Consider the following 20,122-nt stretch of genomic DNA (forward strand, 5'->3'; position numbering starts at 1 on the left):
AGTCACTGAGACACAAATCAGGGCCTGGTTGGCGGCAGTGAGACCATCAGGGTGCCCTCCCCACCTGCGACAATAAACACCGCATGATGTTACCCTCCAGGGATGACCCAGGATTGTGTGAAACCAAAATTCATTAAAAATGAATATTCTGGGCCAGGCTGCATTCACTAATTGATTGATTGATTATTTGATTTATTTAAAATACACCTTTCTCGTAAGCTTCTCGGCACATACGGCAAAATGTAAATACCCCACATGAATAAAATTATCACTTGAAAAAAGTCATCACTTGAAGGAAGAGGGGGAAAAATCCATGTTATGGAAATGGCAGCGTAATGGGTGGGTCTCCTGGTGACCAAAGACATCCTGGGAGGTGAGAGATGGAGAGAGAAACAGAGGCTTAAAGATCTGGAGTCGAGACGCGTCTCTCTACCATGAAGGAGGAAGACGGCTCTCACTGCCCCCAGCTCTAACTCCGTGTGGTCCACAGGACAGGAAGTCCCGCATGGGAGAAGGAGGACGCTGGGGCTGCTGACGATGATAAGAAAATGTGAGCGTTTCACAAGTCACCGTGGGTGGTCATTGTCCTTGTCCATGGGATTTTTCAAAGTAGGACAACCTGTATTCTAAAGTAGTTGCGTTTTCTTCCTTTTTGACCTTTTTAAAGACTTATGCAGAAAGTGACTGCAACCAAAAGCATATGGTTTTATTGCTAATTCAACCTTACAGAGCTGACAGGCAAGGCCGACCAATGTGTGGGAGGGCTCTGATGACAGCAACGACGACAGTGAATCCAGGGGTGACGTCCCCCAGGCGTGTGCTTCCAGAAACGCTTCCCAGAGCAAGCGTGCAGCCATGCCAGGCCTGGGCTGGGAGACACGTGTGAGGACGCACGAGGGGGTTAGGCAGCCTGAGAAACCATCCCTGGCACGGGTTGCCTCAAGGAACGAGGAGGTGCGGGCTTCCCGGCTGCCCATCCCCATATCTGCACATAGCCCCTGCATCTCACTACACAGAGCGTGGCCCGTGGGTGGCACCCCCCAGCATGGCCAGGAGCACCGAGGCGCACGCTGGGCTCTGAGACGCCCCCTGGCCAAGAGGGGTGGAGGAAGGGGGCAGGCGCCAGGATCTGGAAGGAGATTTCCAACCCACATGGGGTCTCACAGGAGAAGGCCGTGACAGGAGGTGGGGAAGTGGGGAGGAGGGCGCTCTTGACCGTGTCCGCGTGTCTAAGCAAAGGATACAGGGGCGCAAAGGGAAGGAGTGGCCAGGGGTGCCCGTCCCAGGTGTGCTCTTCTTCACGGCGCCCCTGCTTCCCCACCATGCCCATGTCCACGGCTCATGGGCAGCTGGGCACTGGGCCACTCAGACACCGTCCTAAACACTCCACACAGGTAACTTGCTCCCTCTGCAGCCACACAGCAAACACAGCAAAGGGGACTTGGGTGTCTGCGGTTTTTTGTTTGTTTTTAAGATGGAGTTTCATTCTTGTGGCCCAGGCTGGAGTGCTATGGTGCAATCTTGGCTCACTGCAATCTCCGCCTCCCGGGTTCAAGCGATTCTCCTGCCTCAGCCTCCTGAGTAGGTGGGATTACAGGCATGCACCACCATGCCTGGGTAACTTTGTAATTTTAGTAGAGATGGGTTTTCCCCATGTTGGCCAGGCTGGTCTCGAACTCCTGACCTCAGGTGATCCACCCACCTCGGCCTCCCAAAGTGCTGGGATGACAGGCGTGAGCCACCGCGCCCGGCCACCATCTGTGTTCTTAACCATACCTCACACAAGACCCCAGCCTGGAGAGAGGAGCGGGAGGGGGAGGCCTTTATCACCCCGTTATTAGGGAGATCCCAAAGGCTTGTCTCATAAAATCATAGCACATCGTTTCTGAGGATAAAGAATTAGAGACTCCTTGAAAATGGGAGAGGATGAGTGATGCTTTAACAAGCTTCTAAGATGAAATCCTAAAGCTGGGGCTTTGCTCAGAGCCCACTAAGGCCAGGCGGGTCATGCTGTCCCTCCAGGAGCGGCCCCACCCCTTCCGTCTTGACACTCAAGCCATTGGGCTGGAGGCAAATGTCAGAGGAGAAAAGCCTTTGCTTTTCTCCCAGCTCTCCTGTAAGAAGCCGCTGAGCTGCCAGCTATGCAGCAAGCACCTGCGTACCCCAAGATGCAGCCAGGAAGGAGTGGGGTACCCTGACCACATGGGGACACAGCCCTCCCAAGGGGCAGCCAGTGTTTCCCTGAAGGAACTGAGGCCAGGAAGCTTGTTTCTCATTTACTTGAATTCAAATCTTAAAATGTTTGCAATAAATTCAAAATTTTCAAAATACTGTGTAGGACTGAACAAAACAAAACACTCCCACACACACCCCATGCACACATATCACATATGTGCATATATACACCACACAGTGCACACATGCCACACACGGACCCACATCACATACATGCACATACACACGCACACACACCACACATATGCACACATCACACCCACACAGCACATATGTGCATATATACCACACACGTGCACACACGCCACACACATGCACCCACATCACATGCATGCCCCTACACACGCACACACACCACACATATGTGCACATCGCACACATCACATATGTGCATATAGATGACACAGTGCACACATGCCACACACATGCACCCACATCACATACATGCACATACACACGCACACACACCACACATATGCACACATCACACATGCAGCACATATGTGCATATATAAACACACGTGCACACATGCCACACACATGCACCCACATCACACACATACATACACCACACACACCACACATATGCATGCATCACACACACATGAACATGCCATACACACCACACGTGAATCACATATTCATATCACCACACACGTGCACACAGCACACACACAAACACACAAACACACATCACACCCATGCACACCATACATAAATGCATACATACACGTATCTACCACACACCCTGCATGCACACGCATCACACACATGCACACCATACACACATGCATACATATGCATATCTACCACACCTGCATGCACACACCCTGCATGCACACACATCACACACATGCACACCATACATACATGCATACATACACATATCTACCACACCTGCACACACACACCCTGCATGCACACGCATCACACACATGCACACCATACATACATGCATACATACACATATCTACCACACCTGCACACACACACCCTGCATGCGCACGCATCACACACATGCACACCATACATACATGCATACATACACATATCTACCACACCTGCACACACACACCCTGCATGCACATGCATCACACACATGCACCATACCTGTGAGTTGGATTGGCTGATGAGTCTCCCAGTTGTGACGTCTATGCAGCTAATAAAATGTGGAAGAGGGGTTTCCTATGGTCAGTGAGGCTTTAGGACCAGAAAAGCCCCATCCCCTGGGGACTGCAGAGGGCTTTGTCTCAGCGGTCAGATGCCCTCTGTGACATCACTGCCAAGCATCATTCACTCATACCTTTGACAGACATGCACTGAATGCATTCCCATTTAAACTGCTTCTCCTGTGCTCCAGCAAGACGCCACGTCCCTCCCCCAGTGTGTGTGCACAACGACCCGTGCAGTGTCATTGTGTCATAAATGCATCTGAGTGTAATGCAAGTGAGAGAACACGTGTTGGATGCACGACACACACACCAGTTTCCCACACTGGACACTCAGTGGATACACGACACACACGCGAGTTTCCCACACTGGACACTCAGTGGATGCACGACACACACACGAGTCTCCCACACTGGACACTCAGTGGATGCAGGACACACAGATGAGTTTCCCACACTGGACACTCAGTGGATGCACAACACACACACGAGTTTCCCACACTGGACACTCAGTGGATGCACGACACACACACGAGTTTCCCACACTGGACACTCAGTGGATGCACGACACACACACGAGTTTCCCACACTGGACACTCAGTGGATGCAGGACACACACACGAGTTTCCCACACGGGACACTCAGTGGATGCAGGACACACAGACGAGTTTCCCACACTGGACACTCAGTGGATGCACGACACACACGCGAGTTTCCCACACTGGACACTCAGTGGATGCACGACACACACACGAGTTTCCCACACTGGACACTCAGTGGATGCACGACACACACGCGAGTTTCCCACACTGGACACTCAGTGGATGCACGACACACACACGAGTTTCCCACACTGGACACTCAGTGGATGCACGACACACACACGAGTTTCCCACACTGGACACTCAGTGGATGCAGGACACACAGACGAGTTTCCTACACTGGACACTCAGTGGATGCCAACACACACACGAGTTTCCCACACTGGACACTCAGTGGATGCACGACACACACACGAGTTTCCCACACTGGACACTCAGTGGATGCATGACACACACACGAGTTTCCCACACTGGACACTCAGTGGATGCACGACACACACACGAGTTTCCCACACTGGACACTCAGTGGATGCAGGACACACAGACGAGTTTCCCACACTGGACACTCAGTGGATGCACGACACACACGAGAGTTTCCCACACTGGACACTCAGTGGATGCACGACACACACACGAGTTTCCCACACTGGACACTCAGTGGATGCACGACACACACACGAGTTTCCTACACTTGACACTCAGATGCATTTATGGTCTACTCTTACCAAAGTAAAAAGCAACAGATGAATTGTTGAAGTATGGTACATCAGCTCTAAATGCTTCACATATTTATGGAAATATTATAATAAAGAAAATACTTATACTATCAAGGAAAGCCGAACAACAGGACCCACAATCGGATCTATGGGGTGGTCCCTGCCTCTAACCTGAGCTCAGATAAAGTAGAACACTTAAGCCCTCATTTTTAGGATGTATGAATGTGGATATTCTCTCATTCCTACTGTTGTATAATTTTCAGATTCTTTCTAACGCATATAGGTTATTTATTGTTATACATTTATAGCATAATGCATGCCTATTTAAGAAAATTGAAATGGTACCAAAACAAGGCAGAAATTGCACAGAACAGCAAAAGGGAACCGGCCTCCCCATCCTCATCCCCTCTCCATCTGCTCTTAACCCAGACTCAGGTTTTGCTTTTCTGCATACATGTACACACCCATGTACACACACATTCCATACATATGCACACACACACGTACACACACATCCCTCCCACATCCACACAGAAACAGAAGTGATAGAAAACAACGATTTTTATAAGAGAGGTATATTTTCTTTGCAAAATCTCAAACCCCCGAATTGTTGTGGTTTCTCTCTCGTCTGTTTTTTGACGTGATGCAAAACATGTTTGAATGTTGCGCCGTAGTCCTGATTCCTTCAAATCAACATCAGCTGACTCTTAGCAGCACTGTATAGCACTATTTCATATCATTTTCAACCAGTCATAAATGTGTCCTCCTAACTATGTTGCCACAAAAGACAATTCCAGATGCTTTGCTATCTGGTAGAGAAAAAATTAACAATTCACTTATTCTTAAAGTGTTTGTGGGGAAATTTTCCAAAAGAAAAAAGGTGAAATTACGCACAGTGAGATGAGCACATTTTTACTTGATTATAACAAGTACGGAAGTTAAAGCCCCCTGGAAATCTCGGTGGAAATCACATAAAGTAGACTCTAGGAGACAATTCCCTATCTAGGCTGGCATGAAATCCTAATGCATAGAAAGGGTAATGGGACATGCACAAAGTGTGCTGTTACTTAGCGGGCTCTCAAGAACCACACAGCATGATGGTAATAATGCGCTCATCTTCAGGAGAATGGGAACAAGTGCTCAGGGTCAAAGAACTGGGCTCCCGTCCTGCCTGCTGAGGTCCCTGGGGTGCTTTGGAACCCTCATTGCTGAGCCAAGGAGAGCCTCGCCTTGCTCCCAGCAGAGATCAGATGTCCTCCTTACTGCACGGATATGATACATGTGCATGCGGTATGTGTGCATGTGGGGCGTGTGCAGGTGTGCAATGGGTGTATACGGTGCATGTGGGGTGTGTGCAGGTGTGCAATGGATGTATATGGTGCATGTGGGGTGTGTGCAGGTGTGCAATGGATGTATATGGTGCATGTGGGGTGTGTGCAGGTGTGCAATGGATGTATATGGTGCACGTGTGGTGTGTGCAGGTGTGCAATGGATGTATATGGTGCATGTGGGGGGTGTGCAATGGATGTCTATGGTGCCTGTGGGGTGTGTGCAGGTGTGCAATGGAGGTCTATGGTGCACATGTGGTGTGCACAGGTGTGCAATGGATGTCTATGGTGCACGTGTGGTGTGTGCAGGTGTGCAATGGATGTCTATGGTGCACGTGTGGTGTGCGCAGGTGTGCAATGGATGTATATGGTGCATGTGGGGGGTGTGCAATGGATGTCTATGGTGCATGTGGGGCGTGTGCAGGTGTGCAATGGATGTCTATGGTGCACGTGTGGTGTGCACAGGTGTGCAATGGATGTATATGGTGCACGTGTGCATGTGTGTGTCCCCCTCATTACCTCACATGCGTATAGAGCACAGACACACACCCTAATAAAGCCCAGAGTACGCTCAGCACAGTAAGTGTGCAAATCCTGAAACGCTGTAAAACTGGACCTGTGACTTGAAGCCTCCATTCCATTGTTGGGGACACACAAGCAGGGCTCCCTAAGGGGAGGTCAGGGAAACGAGAGCCACCACATACCTGCCCCAGGCTCAGGGCAGGTCCCAGCAAAGCCCCTTCTTGGCTCTGGCCTCCTCATCGTCTGTGGGACAGGCCCATTTTACCAGAAACACAAAGTTGGTCCCTCCATCCATCCTTCGCCTAAGCAGCCTGCCTCTCCAGTTGCCATGGCAACTCTGCTCCGGTTGCCGCACAGCCCCAAGCCTCAGCTGCTTGGAGTGGGTGGGAACACGAGAGCACTTGAGCACCAGTGGCCTGACAACTCTGCCTCGTCCCCATCACCTCTGCGGCGAGAATCAGAGCAGTCGCAGAAGCTCCTGCCACACCACTCCCGTAAGCCTCTCAGTGCCAATTACTTGGAGGAAAAATGGAATCATCCCCGTGCCCAGGGTGGTGAGTGGTGTCACCGTTCGGATGGCTCAGATGAAGGCAGCCGACTGGGCAGCGGAAATGGAGCCTTTCTAGGCAGGCAGACCCAAGCATACTGCTCCTGAATTAGTGTGTGGGTTGGTGAGCACTCCAGGCAGACCTGATAGCCCGGAGCCCTATCCCTCACTACCCCCCAGCCCCAGCCCTGCACCAGTTACCAAAGACAAACAAGAGACAGGTTTCTCCAAAGGATGGCAGGACAGGACAGGGTAGGAAGGCCCCACCACCCCATCTCCAGGCACCTGGCTTTCAGGGAAGCCACCACGCCAGCTGCACAGACGCGTGACAGGCACCCCAGTGCTGAAGCCCAAGGAGGAGGCTGACAGCCCAGTTAGATCGAGTCCAAGCAGCAAAATCACACAGCACATCCCGACAATCAGCCGCATCACATGCAAAGCCAGAGAACGAACCTCTCACTCCCCAAATCCAATCCTCCCCAACATGAGCCACCCCCACCACCCCCGATTAATGGGGAGATTAACATGCCGGAAAACGACCCCGCATCACAAAGCGGAGCCTGGTTTCTCGAAGGAGACCTTCTTATTCTTCCCTCACCCTTGGGCTGGCGGAGTGAGAGTCCATGTGGCCCGAGGTTCCTCCTGTCCTGCCCACGGCACTCAGAACTGAGGCTGGCATGCGGAGGGTGTGGTTTCCCCGGACCAGACCTCGTTGTCCAGACCAAACCCAACCACAGTTCCAATCTGTTTTTTAGCCAAGTGCTTTAAATATGTGTCAAGCACTAATGCTGGGAGGACTTAAATAAATACATGAGCCTTTTCTTCCAATAAACTGGCAGATCCACCAGATCTACCTGGGCCAGTCTCATTTTCCAGGCGACTGAGCCTGGATGTGCATAACTGAAGCTGCCTGAGCACTCGAGGACTGACCGGGGCCAGCACAGCGGGCGGGGGCCTGAGGACTGGAGGACTGACCGGGGCCAGCACAGCGGGCGGGGGCTCTGCCCACTAAATACACTTTCGCGTGTTTCTTTTAACAACGTGCTCCTTTCACAGAAGTGTTTTATGCTGCGTTTCGTAGAAAGGAGGAAGCGCTCAACAGAACCTTCCATTTCCAGTCACCGGGTGATTGCCGCGCCTGTTGCTTCCACAAGGAACCCACTGCAAAACCATCTAGGGCAGGGGCAGCCCCGGGTCTCCAGAGCACACCCCAGACTCCCAAGACCCAGGCCAGAACCGCGCCCCACAGGAATCTGTCCCCTCCCCTCGGCAGTGGTCGGGTCGGCCTTGAGTCTTCCATGAGAATCTGCAGAACACAGCACACAGGCGAGGCAACACTGGGGACTTCCTTGAATAACAAGGTGTCCAGTGCTTTAAAAATACTCTAATGGTGAGGAAGGAAATTGAGAAAATGATTCATTAGAAGAGTGGAATAACTCTTTTTAAGAGCAGGCTCGCAGAAGTCGAGCTGGGCAACAGATTCTCGAGCCGCTGGCATCCATATTTATCGAGCAGAGGAAGCATCCCTGTAACTGGACAGTGGCACAGAGCCACTGCCGCCCACAGCACGACCCACCATCCATCTCCACATTCAGGAGCATCCCTGTAACTGGACAGTGGCACAGAGCCACCGCTGCACACAGCAGTAAAAATGTACAGCCCTCCCTCTCTGCGTTTAGGAGCAGAGGGCATGAGTTTCACCTCCCTACAGGACAGGAAACTACGACAGTCATCTTTGCACCTGAAGAAACAAATTATTTAAACTTTCTCATCCTGCAGTTTACTTCCTAGACATGTCTACTTTCTATAGCAAAATAGATCTGGACACGAATAATAAATGCAAAGCATGGTGTTACAGGGAAAATCCCGAGGCATGGCCCAGGCCCAGGAAGAAGCTGCAGAAAAGGAGAAATTCATGACCCTCCCCTGCTGTCTTTCCTAGGACATCCCTTCTCTGCTCACCCACGTCCAGGACCTGTTCTTTGTATAGAGGTTCCTGTCTTCTGGTGTTGAGTGACACAGAGCAACCCAAAAGCTCCCTCGCAGAAGCCCCTGCAGGCTTCACGACGTGTGAGCCAGGGAGGTGCTTTGGCTAAAGACCCAGACAAGGCAATGATCTACCCAACAAGATCACCAAGGGCAAGACTTCACGCGAGCACAGCTGAGGAAGATGTTTGGGGCTTATCTGACCGTTTCTACAAGCATCTCTCAAATCACACCACAGAGGAAACCAAAAGGCCTGGCTCAGCCTCCAGGGGCCGGGCTCTGGAAGAAAGTAGGCCCAGGGCAGGAGTCCAGGGCCACAGGGAACAGGGAATGCTGCCTTCCTGTGGGGAACAAGAGCATCGGCCACTCTACCACCAAAGATCCGCGGCCAAACCACCTTGCTGAAATTTAACCTGAACTTGCCTCAGCACGACAGCTTCAGGATTAAAAGTGGTTCACGGATTTGGGGAACTGCAGAGGACAGTATGTGTGTACAGAGAATTACACAATCATGTAGCTTTTTATGGAGTGAGGGGTGTTGAGCCCTCTGTCCATTCAGGATGCTTTGGAAATGTTTTTACCAAACTATGAGTCTCACAGTTGTGAGGACTCCATTCCCGCTGGGGCTGCTGTGCTGTCCGCCGCACCCTTGCACTGGGCCCTGACCCACCCTCCCACCCCATGCACCAAGCTCCTGGCCACTCTTTTCTGGCTGCCCTGGTCTCGCCAGCTGATGAGGCCAATGGGCCCTCCTGTCCCTGGGGCTTGGCACTAAGCCTCAGGGCACCCGTCCTCACTGCCTGACTACCTTTCTCTGCCTGTTCCAGCTGGACCCACTGAGCAAAACCTTCTAAACCAGACGATGCTCAGAACTACCCAGCCTCAGAACTATCTCTGTCCTCAGATTTAGATAAACCAGACGATGCTCGGAACTACCCAGCCTCAGAACTACCTCTGTCCTCAGATTTAGATAAACCAGACGATGCTCGGAACTACCCAGCCTCAGAACTACCTCTGTCCTCAGATTTAGATAAACCAGACGATGCTCGGAACTACCCAGCCTCAGAACTACCTCTGTCCTCAGATTTAGATAAACCAGGCGATGCTCGCAACTACCCAGCCTCAGAACTATCTCTGTCCTCAGATTTAGATACCACGGGAAACGCCTTGCTGGGAGAGCCAGTGCTGACTCCAGGTTCTCAGCGGGTTTGATTTTGGATGCCGTGATCAGAAGCCTGCAGGTGCTGATGGTGTTCTGTCTCATCCAGGGATGTCCCGTGTCCACTGCAGGACCTTCGGGGGCGGCCTGCCTGCAGAATCTCTGTGCAAAGGTGATGTGGGCAGGGAGTGTTGACGACGATGCTTTGATGGTCCTCTTCTGTCGTCTCCCGTAGGCACAGCTTTGGACCAAGCTCTGTCCCCTACACAAAGGACTGACCTCTTGGGACTCAGAGTCTGATGCCAACTGGCCGAGGAAAGTGGACGTGGCAGGGACCCCGCGGCTGCCTCTGCTGAGGGGGACAAGAGGGCACCGAGGCTTCTCCTCACTCTGAGAGTTGTCACGTGCACCCTTGGAGCAAGGTCACCAGCCAGTCACAAGTGCAGGGCCATTATTCTGGTCCGCGCCATGTGGAATTTTAAAAAGTTTTAGATGGTGGACCATTGGCAGTTTTAGAAATACACTAAGGCCCCGGAAGACCTACCTATTGGTTCAGGTACCTGAGGAAAGGTGGTGGAGGAGAGAGAAGCTGGCAGGGAGGGGAACCTAGGCAGCTCCCGTGAGGACAAGTGATGACGGCAGAGAAGAGGGCAGGACTCGAGCAGCTGGGCGCCCAGCAGAAGCTCCATGTTGGACAACCGTGCACTACCCTGGTGGCTTGAGAGCAATAGAATTTGCCCGAGTTTAAAATTAAACTCAGCCCTAATAGGAAGTTTATGGAATGATTCAACATCTGTAATAAAATTTATCTTTCTTGGAGTAGAAAAGAGTATTTTTCCCAAAAAATATAGTCTCTAAGAAATTGTGGAATAATCAAATCTATCTATAACCTAAACTTACGCAAAAAGAAACATGGATGTGAGTTTATTCTGCCAAAACAAGGAATAAGGTCCTTCAAGCTACCAGCTTTTTGCTGTCTGGGAGCTTGGGTTTCAGAAGATCCCCTGTAAATTCTGGACCCCCAGTTCCCTGGAACAGGCATGAGGCAACCTGCTAAGGCAGACTGAGCGCCCAGTCAGATCCCTGCTTTTCCTGGGATCTGGGTTGAAATGGAGTTGAATGAGGGACCCGGACAACCAGAATCGTGCTCACAGAGGTTTCGAGTATCCTCTGTCTACCACCCAGGTCAGCAGGCGGGGTTTGCCCTGGACCAGCGTGTGGCGAGACCCGGGCACACGGCTGCTCAGGACGCAGTCAGATGCGGAACCAGACCCCTCAGGTTTGATCACAGAAACCTGTGGCGTGTTTCCGGGGTAGGATCCTTCCTTTAAATAAAAACTTACACAGGAACCAAATGTTCAGAGAGTCTATGTCCCAGATTTGGCTGATTCTTTTCTCCTCAGCGTTACAATGAGATGGCGTGATTTGAGGACCTGCTGTACGTGCGCTGAACGTCTTTTTCTTGTTACTCTGACATTCGAATCCAGTCAGGCATCCTGTATTCAATCTGGAACTCTGCTCTTCCTTCTGGGGGGCCCTCAAGCTCTGGGAATCATAGGATGAGAGGACTGTGGTGCTGGACGCCCCGAGCCCCCAGTTGGGTGAGCAAGCGTGCAGCAGCGAGAAGGGTCTGAGCCCCCAGGCCTCAAGCCCACTTTGCTCAGCCTGGGTCTCACCCACTGTACAAAGGATCCAACCCTGCAGCTCTGCTCCTGGAGGACTGACCAAGACCTGCGGCGGTGACTGCCCCCGCCCAGCCCCACGGCACTGACCTGGAACTGCCCTGATGATGAGAATCACAGGGATGGCGTGCGTGCCAGGGGTGAACCCGCCTGCAGAGGAGCTGGTGAGGGCCACAGCCCACGCCCTCCCCTGCTGGGCTCCTCGCTGTCAGCTGACAGTACCCCGGCTTCGCGGTGACAGCAGCTCTTCCTCTGAGCGCTGCCTCAGCTCATCCCATGAGCTGAGAGTGGGTGGGTCTCGTCATGGCTACCTTCTATCCATTCTTTTTTACCTAAGGGTTTCTTGAGAGGCAGTTTTCACTTTGCAGCCTGAATCCTACTCTGCTTCAGGTAAGATAACTGGGCGGGAGCCTGACCGTTTAAGAGACCCAAATAGAACTAATCTCCAAGCAGGCACATAAGAACAGCTCACAGCATGGCTGCCCCAGCTCCTTCTCACCTGGGATTTCTCCTGGAGCTTTCCCGACGTCCACACACCACATTTCCTCTGCTCCGTCTGCTGCAGAGCCTGCTCCAGGGTGGACACAGGCCGTCCTGAATCAGCCGCTGACGCCTCCCCCGGCATCTCCATGTGCAGCCCCTGCCCTGCGTGACTGGCGTGGAAAGGGCTCTGGTGCATCTCACACTGCTGTCATCAGCCTCCTTCCTGCTCCAGTTCTTAAGTTCTTGTCTTTTCTGTTGTCTGCATTTAATTTAAATTTCTATGAATCGCCGCGAGACAACCCTGTGAGTACGCACTCCATGTGCATGTGCTTCTCCACGGAGGGAGCTGCCCGGGTGGCCGCCCTGCTGATCCTCTGCATCCAGCCTCTGGTAGGATGGGGGCGACCACATCAGATACCACCTCTATGGAAGGGTCTGTGTCTCCTCCCCTGCCCCCCAGTCACAGCTTTGGGGGAGATTTCAGAGATTTCAGGGCCTTCCCTGAAGCCTTTCCTGGAAGGTGGATTCTCTTGCTTTTTCAGCAACCACCAGCCGTTGGCTCTGCTGGAATGGCATCCAGGGTTTTCCTTGTTGCTTCTGTATCTGTTTGTTTTGGCCTATGTGTTGTTCATATTGTTAAGCTTTAGGGAGGAACATTTGGGGATCTGGTTTCACAAGGTCCCAGGAAGCCAGAAGTCTCCTGCAGCCACGCGAGGTCTGTCCACGAGGCCTGCACTGCGTGGTCGTGCTGGGTAGACACACCGGCTAGGAGACGAATGTGGAAGAGTTGATTTCAACTAAAGGATCCAGAGTGGGGTGAGGGAGGTGCAGCGTCGGTACAGGGAGGCAGGAAGCAGGAGCAGGACGGGTTGAGGCAGCAGCACCAGCAACGCCTGTGAAACCCCTCGTGCATGTCCCCGTGAGGACCCCTGATGCCTCTGCTGCCTGATGCTGCAAACGTCTCTTGAGTGAGAGCTCAGTTTCCAAATGGAGTGACAAGGAGCAGAACTTCTAGACACCGGAAGTGGAAGGTTGCTCAAGGCAGATGCACAAATAAATGACAAATGGCAGCTTGATAACCAACACAATGCTAAAGGGCCACAGGCACAGGCCACAGAGAAGGGCCATGGGAGCAGGCAGGCCACGCAGGACACGGAGAAGAGCCAGGGAAGCAGGTGGCCCATGCAGGGCACAGAGCCACCCTTCCGGGCAGGGCAAGCGGCCTCTCATCCCACATCACAATCTGCAGCTGCTGCTGTGCTGCAGGGAAGAGTGACATCACAGACACCCCTCAGAGCCCCTGGGAAAAGCCTAAAGGAGGCTCTGGAGGCTCCACCAAAGACCGTCGGCACCAACGGCTGGCATGTTCCTTGGGAAGTTAGAGGAGGGCGTGTCTGCCGAAGGTGGATTTATAACAAGAGCCCAAGAGTGGGACTCACTCTTCCCGGGGATCCCACCTGCTCCCACTCCTCACCAGGGAGCAGCATGGCTGTGTCCATGTGTCCCTGTGTGTACATGTATACGCATGTGTTTGTGTGTCCATGTGTCCCGGGTGTACAGGTATGTGTGTTTGTGTGTCCATGTGTCCATGAGTACACATATGTGCATGTGTTTCTGTGTCCATGTGTCTCTGGTATACATGTATGTATTTGTCCATGTGTCCCTTTGTGTACACATATGTGAATGCGTTTGTGTGTCCATGTGTCCCTGGTGTACATGTATGTGCGTGTGTTTGTGTGTACATGTGTGCGCATGCACATATTTGTGTGTATGTGCGTGCACGTCTGTGTGCGTATTCTGCACATGAGAACCAGAACGCCTGCATGCCTAGCAGACAAGATGCCTGCTGTCTCTCTGTGGGGTTTGGAGAAGCACATCAGTACAGTCACCAGACTGCCTAAAACACGACAAAGCAAAGCCAATTAGCAATGCTGAGGACTCTCAGGCCAGGACGCCGCCCTAGGCTGCCTTCCCAAGTCAGCTAGCTTGACAAAAGCTTTCGTAGCAGTGCCTGCAAAAACGCCTTCTCAGCACACAGCTCAAATGTTATTAAATAATTCCATGGGGAAATAAGACTTTATACACAAAAGTTTGCTTTATAAATAATTTGTCAGTAATGTATAGTAATGCATGCATTCATAAATCATGGTTAACAGAAGCAGAGACACAACTGGATACGACTTTTTCAGAAGGCCTAGAAAAAGAGTCTATTTGAATAAAGCCCAGAGGGCCTATAGAATCCAAAGTATGCACTCCCACAATACCCCAAAACAAAAGCAAAACAACCATGGCATTTATCCTACAGACATTCTAATGTTGATAGTAAGGTTAAAATCCCCGTCCACATAACACACCCACACACAAACACAAACTGGCTGTTGCCACTAGCACTCCGTGGGGCTGAAGATGGCAAGACCCCAAGCCTCAGGCTGGCATTTCCAGAAAACACCCTCGCTGCCACACCTACACAAGGGGAAGACTGGCAGAGACGGCTCCTTCCTCCTGACCCAGAAGCCAGGAGAGAAAGCTGATCAGTCGCACAGGCCGGGACCCAGCATGCCCTGCCACTCTGGCAGGTCCTCAGGCAGGAGTGTGAGCTCCTAATGTCTCAGGAGAGACAGGGGAGGAGAGAGGAGGCAGACAGGCAGGAGGGGGCCTGTCCCTCTAGGGTCAGCTCAGCCCTCAGAGCCGCTTGTGGGAGGTCTGGGCGCAATAGATACAGCGACTCCTCTGAGAAGCTGCACTGTGATGGGACCTGGGGTATCCAGCAAGGGGGGTGTGAGGCTCCGACTGGCTGAGTCTGTGTCAGCATCAGCAACAGTGCCCATCCCGAGCTCTTTCCCAGCGCACCCCAGGACATGGTGGAAGGTGGAAGACCCTGCCCACGGGCAGCTCAGAGAGCAGGTGGCAGAGGCCAGGGTCGGCCTGCATGCAGACAAGCAGGCCGGGCAGCGGGAAGAGGCTCCCGGAAAGATGGGAGCACCAGGCCACAAGGAGCTTGGACAAGGCAAGGAGTCAGTGGGAGGGAGGTAACAACGGCCCCTGGGAAATAATAAAGCACACAAAATTGTGAGACACAATCCCTTCCCCAGATTCCCAACTGCGTGATTCTGGCAGGGACCCAGCCCAAGCCTCAGGGGCTCACAGGCAGCGATGGGCCAAGGAAGGGCTTCAGGGTCCAGCGACTCCCTGCAAACTGAGCCCTGTCCTGCACAGGTGAGAAGGGGAGGGATGGCTCCCCTGCCAGTTAGAGACGGAGGCTTGGTGCCTGGGGAACTCCAGCCACCCATCCTGAGCCAGAATGTGGACGTCCACTCCATAGAGCACACAAAGAGGATAAAACAGCAGGGTGCACTCCCGGACCGCAGGCTCCCCCCAGCACACATGGGTCCCTGTCTGGGCATGCACACCGCCAGGACACAGCAGCTCTGTGGAAGACGCCATGCAGAAGCCTCTTCAGGGCACCGCCATGAGCCACCCTCAGAACCTGAGCTCCAGGCACTACGGACGATTTTAGGAAATCTGTGTCTGCTGCATTTTGAATATTCTGATGGGGCTTCCCGTTATTTCAGGAGAAGCTAATTCCCCACACAGTTAGTGCTCAGGAGGGAGGAATCTAGGAGCTCACTTGGCCCTAAAGCCCGTGGTGGCTGCGCCGTGCTTCTGCCCCTCCTCCCGCGGTGACTGTGACAACAGGAGGGGCCACAGCCACCCTGAGCCCCTGGTTCCCAGGTGCCAGTGGCTGCAGCATGGAGACCACCTATGGTTCCTAGAGCACCAAGAGCTCCTATGTCCAGCAGGGGATGTTAAGAGTCACACCCTCGAGGCCACAGTGACTGCCCCAAAGTCTGAGGCCTCCCCGGTTCACTCCTGCCTCCCTCCCCTGCTTTCCTGATGTAAACACAGACACAAGCATACACACTTGCATGGACACACAGGCACTCACACTCACAGATGCACACTGCAACACATATACACACATTCACACACTGCACACACATATACACACATTCACACACACTGCACACACATTCACACTGCACACACATACACACATTCACACACTGCACACGCATACACAGATTCACACACACTGCAAACATTCACACTGCACACACATACATTCACACACACTGCACACACACTCACACACATTCCCACACTGCACACATATTCACACTGCACACACATTCACACACTGCACACATACACATTCACACAAACTGCAAACATTCGCACTGCACACACACACATTCACACACTGCAACACACTACACACATTCACACACATACACACAGCACACATTCACACATTCACGCACACTGCACACATACATTCACACACACTGCAAACATTCACACTGCACACATACATTCACACACTGAACACACATATTCACACACTGCACACACATTCACACACTGCACACACACATTCACACAAACTGCAAACATTCGCACTGCACACACATTCACACACTACACACACACTACACACATACATACATTCACACACATTCACACACACTGCACACACATTCACACACATACACACTGCACACACATACATTCACACACACTGCAAACATTCACACTGCACACATACATTCACACATACTGCACACACATTCACACATACACATTCACACACTGCACACACATACAGATTCACACACTGCACACATTCACACATTCACACACTGCACACACATATACACACATTCACACACACTACACACATACACACATTCACACACTGCACACACACACTGCACACAGTCACACATTCACACACACTGCACATGCGGTACCTGTGTGCACCCGCACCTGCCTACTGTATGCATGCATTTACACACTCGTGCATGCACTGCACGTGTTGCACTCACAGTCACATGTGCACACCGTGTGTGGGTGTACACACACAGCTGTACCTACTGCACGTGTGCATGTGTACACGAGCACACACATGCACACTGTACACACACGTGCACATCCACATTCATCCACACTGCACAAACACATGCACACACACACAGGCACACACACACAGCCATCTTCTCCCGACCGCATCCCACAGGAGGGGCTTCCTCACCCCATGCTGCCTGGGTTTGGGGCAGGCCCATCAGCATCTGCTCAGCTTGCTCTGGAGGACTTTGCCCCACCGTTGTTTGTGTATTTCCCATCGCTCTGCCACAGAGCCTCTGGGTGCCGGATGAGGGTCTACTTCCAAATTCCTCTCCCGGGCATTCCAGCTCCTGGCTTCTGTGGCCTGCTGGCTAAGGGGAAGGCACAGCCATGGGTGGGCGCCCAGCACCTCAACGGCCCTTTTCCCACCAGGGACCCCTCCAAAGCACCCATGGCACCTGGGGAGAACCTCCTGCCAGTTGTGGACACCTCCCTGCATGGGACACTGAGTGAGAGGCACTTGAAAATGTGAAAGCAAGGCTGCAATGACGGCCGAGCCAGAGAGCAGCACCTCGCTAGCACACCCTGCACCCAGCGGAGGTGGCTGAACACCCGCGTCACTCAGCAGACTCCATGGTGATGTGGGCCAGCTGACCAACTTCATCTAGAGCCACTGGGCTCCCTAAATTCAAGTCCAACTCTACCCCTGCCACTCTCACGCTTCCCACCTTCATCTTCCAGTGGAGGACTTTGGAGCAGCGAACGGTTATTATTTAGAAGGAGGTCACACGGTGAAAGTCCAAGCCTCCTCACTTTCTAGTCAAGGCTTGTGGATAACACTGTCCCTAATTAACAGCCACAGCAGCGCGTCAGGCAGAATGAGCATCTGTTTAGAGTTGGTAACGACCGCCTGAAAATGTCGTGGTAGAAATAAAACCATGCAATTCAGTAGGGGAAATAAAATACATATCCAGATGGAACTGCACTGAGACGCTGGCACACTGACATCTCAAGTTAGACAATCATTTACCACTCAAAGCACCGTGGAGTGAAGGTAGCTTCCCAGGGCCGTTTGCTGAGCTCTTCCTGCGTGCTGGACACACACAGTCCAAAGATCGTGCTGAGCTCTTCCTACATGCTGGACACACACAGCCTGAAGTTCACCACCTAAGCCACACTCCTGTCCATACGACAGATCGCCATGGGCCACACGTGACATGTGCATGGGTCCCTGCGCAGCCGGTGGCAGCAGGTGACAGTGGGGACCATCGAGATGGCCCTTGCAACAGTCTAGGAAGAGACTTGCTGCCCCAGATTCACCTCGAGACTCCAAATGGTCTCAGGTCCCTTGCGGGGACCAAAGGCCGGGAGCCGTGGGCTCTCTCCTAATGCTCTTCCTCCATGCCCAGGCTCCAGGACTGCCTCAAGTGTGCACTGAAAACTGCCCCATTCCAAAAAGCCAGCTTGCACCTTCTTGTTCCTGGTAGGGTTCCAGAACAGCGATGCTGCTTCTCACGTGGGCTCCCTGGTCCTTGCTGGCACTTTCCTTGATGCCCGGGAGGAGCTGTCCCATGGAGTTTTGGGGTCCTCCTCCTCTTCCCTCCCTTTTCTGCCTTTACACGAACAGCCCCCTGACCCTCACCTGCTAGAGCAGTCGAGGTCCGCCTGTTCACAACAGCCCTCCTGGCCATGGGCTCTCCTACTCCAGGCCCCACAGCCCCCAAGCCTGGTGACATTCCCCCAGGTCACTTTCTATCTGCTCCAGGCAGGCTACCTCCCAGCCCCCAAGGTAGTGCATGCTTCGTATGTGTTTCGCAGGCCCCTGGCCCGGTGGAGCAGTGACTTGCTCAGAAACTAGCAAGGCCTCTCGGCAGTGGCCTCCCACTGACCTGGCTCCCCACCTGCCATCCACTATGCTCCTGGTGCTGGAAACACCCCCATGTGGCTCAGAGTGGTCCCCAGAGGCCCCTGACACAGACACCAGCACATACCTGCAGGCACACACCTGCAGGGGCACACTTGTGGATGCACACCTGCAGGCAGGTACATACCTATGGGCACATGCTTGCAGGCAGGCACCCACCTGCGGGCACACACCTGCGGGCACACACCTGTGGGCACACCTGCAGGCAGGTACACACCGACAGGACACACCTGGAGGTAGGCACCCACCTGCAGGCACCCACCCACAGGTGCATATATCCCCCCATGTCCACCCTCTGCACAGCCCCCTTGCCAGGCTGCCCTCTGCACACTTCTGTTTGGTCCCAGACTCTGAGTGAAGGGATCACCTGGTGCCATCATCAGTCTATCACCAGCCCTCAGAGAAGTGCCTCAGCAGGAGGCCTGGCAGAACTGTGTGAGGCTGCCCAGCAGCACAGCCCCGGGCACACAGCGTGGCATTTGATGAGTACAGCTGGAAATGAATGAGCAGAGGCACCATGAGGACATGGTCCAGGCACACATCAAAGGTGGTGGCCAGAGGCCGCCTGGCTCCCCATCAGCAGGAGCTTCAGCCCTGCCTTTGGGTGGAGGCCCACAGAGCCCCGCCATGGAACACAGAATCAGAGTCTGCGTGGGGGCTGCGTCCACCCCATCTGTTTGCCCAGCTTCTCTCTCTAGCATGCTCAGACCCCACAGAGGCGCAGGGCTCCTTCGCCTCCCCAGGGGTTGGGGACCCCTGGTCTGGAGGACCAGTGGGGACGGTGTCTGCTGCGGTGTGATGTCTGGCAGTGAGGCTGGGGACGGTGTCTGCTGCGGTGTGATGTCTGGCAGTGAGGCTGGGGAC

At 53.1% G+C, this 20,122-nt stretch overlaps 1 protein-coding gene across 7 annotated transcripts in view; it reads right to left on the reverse strand.

Moving 5' to 3' along the window:
• The window catches only part of PTPRN2 (protein tyrosine phosphatase receptor type N2), a 1,123,220-nt gene that overhangs the window by 769,226 nt on the left and 333,872 nt on the right, over nucleotides 1-20,122 (reverse strand). For 2 of the 7 annotated variants that reach the window (XM_054655428.2, XM_024358151.3), the window contains one exon: nucleotides 3,346-3,394. The exons of the other annotated variants lie outside the window; for them this stretch is intronic. In XM_054655428.2, the coding sequence (XP_054511403.2) occupies nucleotides 3,346-3,394 (49 nt within the window). The remainder of the gene's footprint in view (nucleotides 1-3,345; nucleotides 3,395-20,122) is intronic. 7 annotated transcript variants of the gene reach the window in all.

The sequence above is a fragment of the Pan troglodytes genome, chromosome 6, assembly GCF_028858775.2.
Source record: "Pan troglodytes isolate AG18354 chromosome 6, NHGRI_mPanTro3-v2.0_pri, whole genome shotgun sequence".
NCBI classification, from domain to species: Eukaryota; Metazoa; Chordata; class Mammalia; order Primates; family Hominidae; genus Pan; species Pan troglodytes.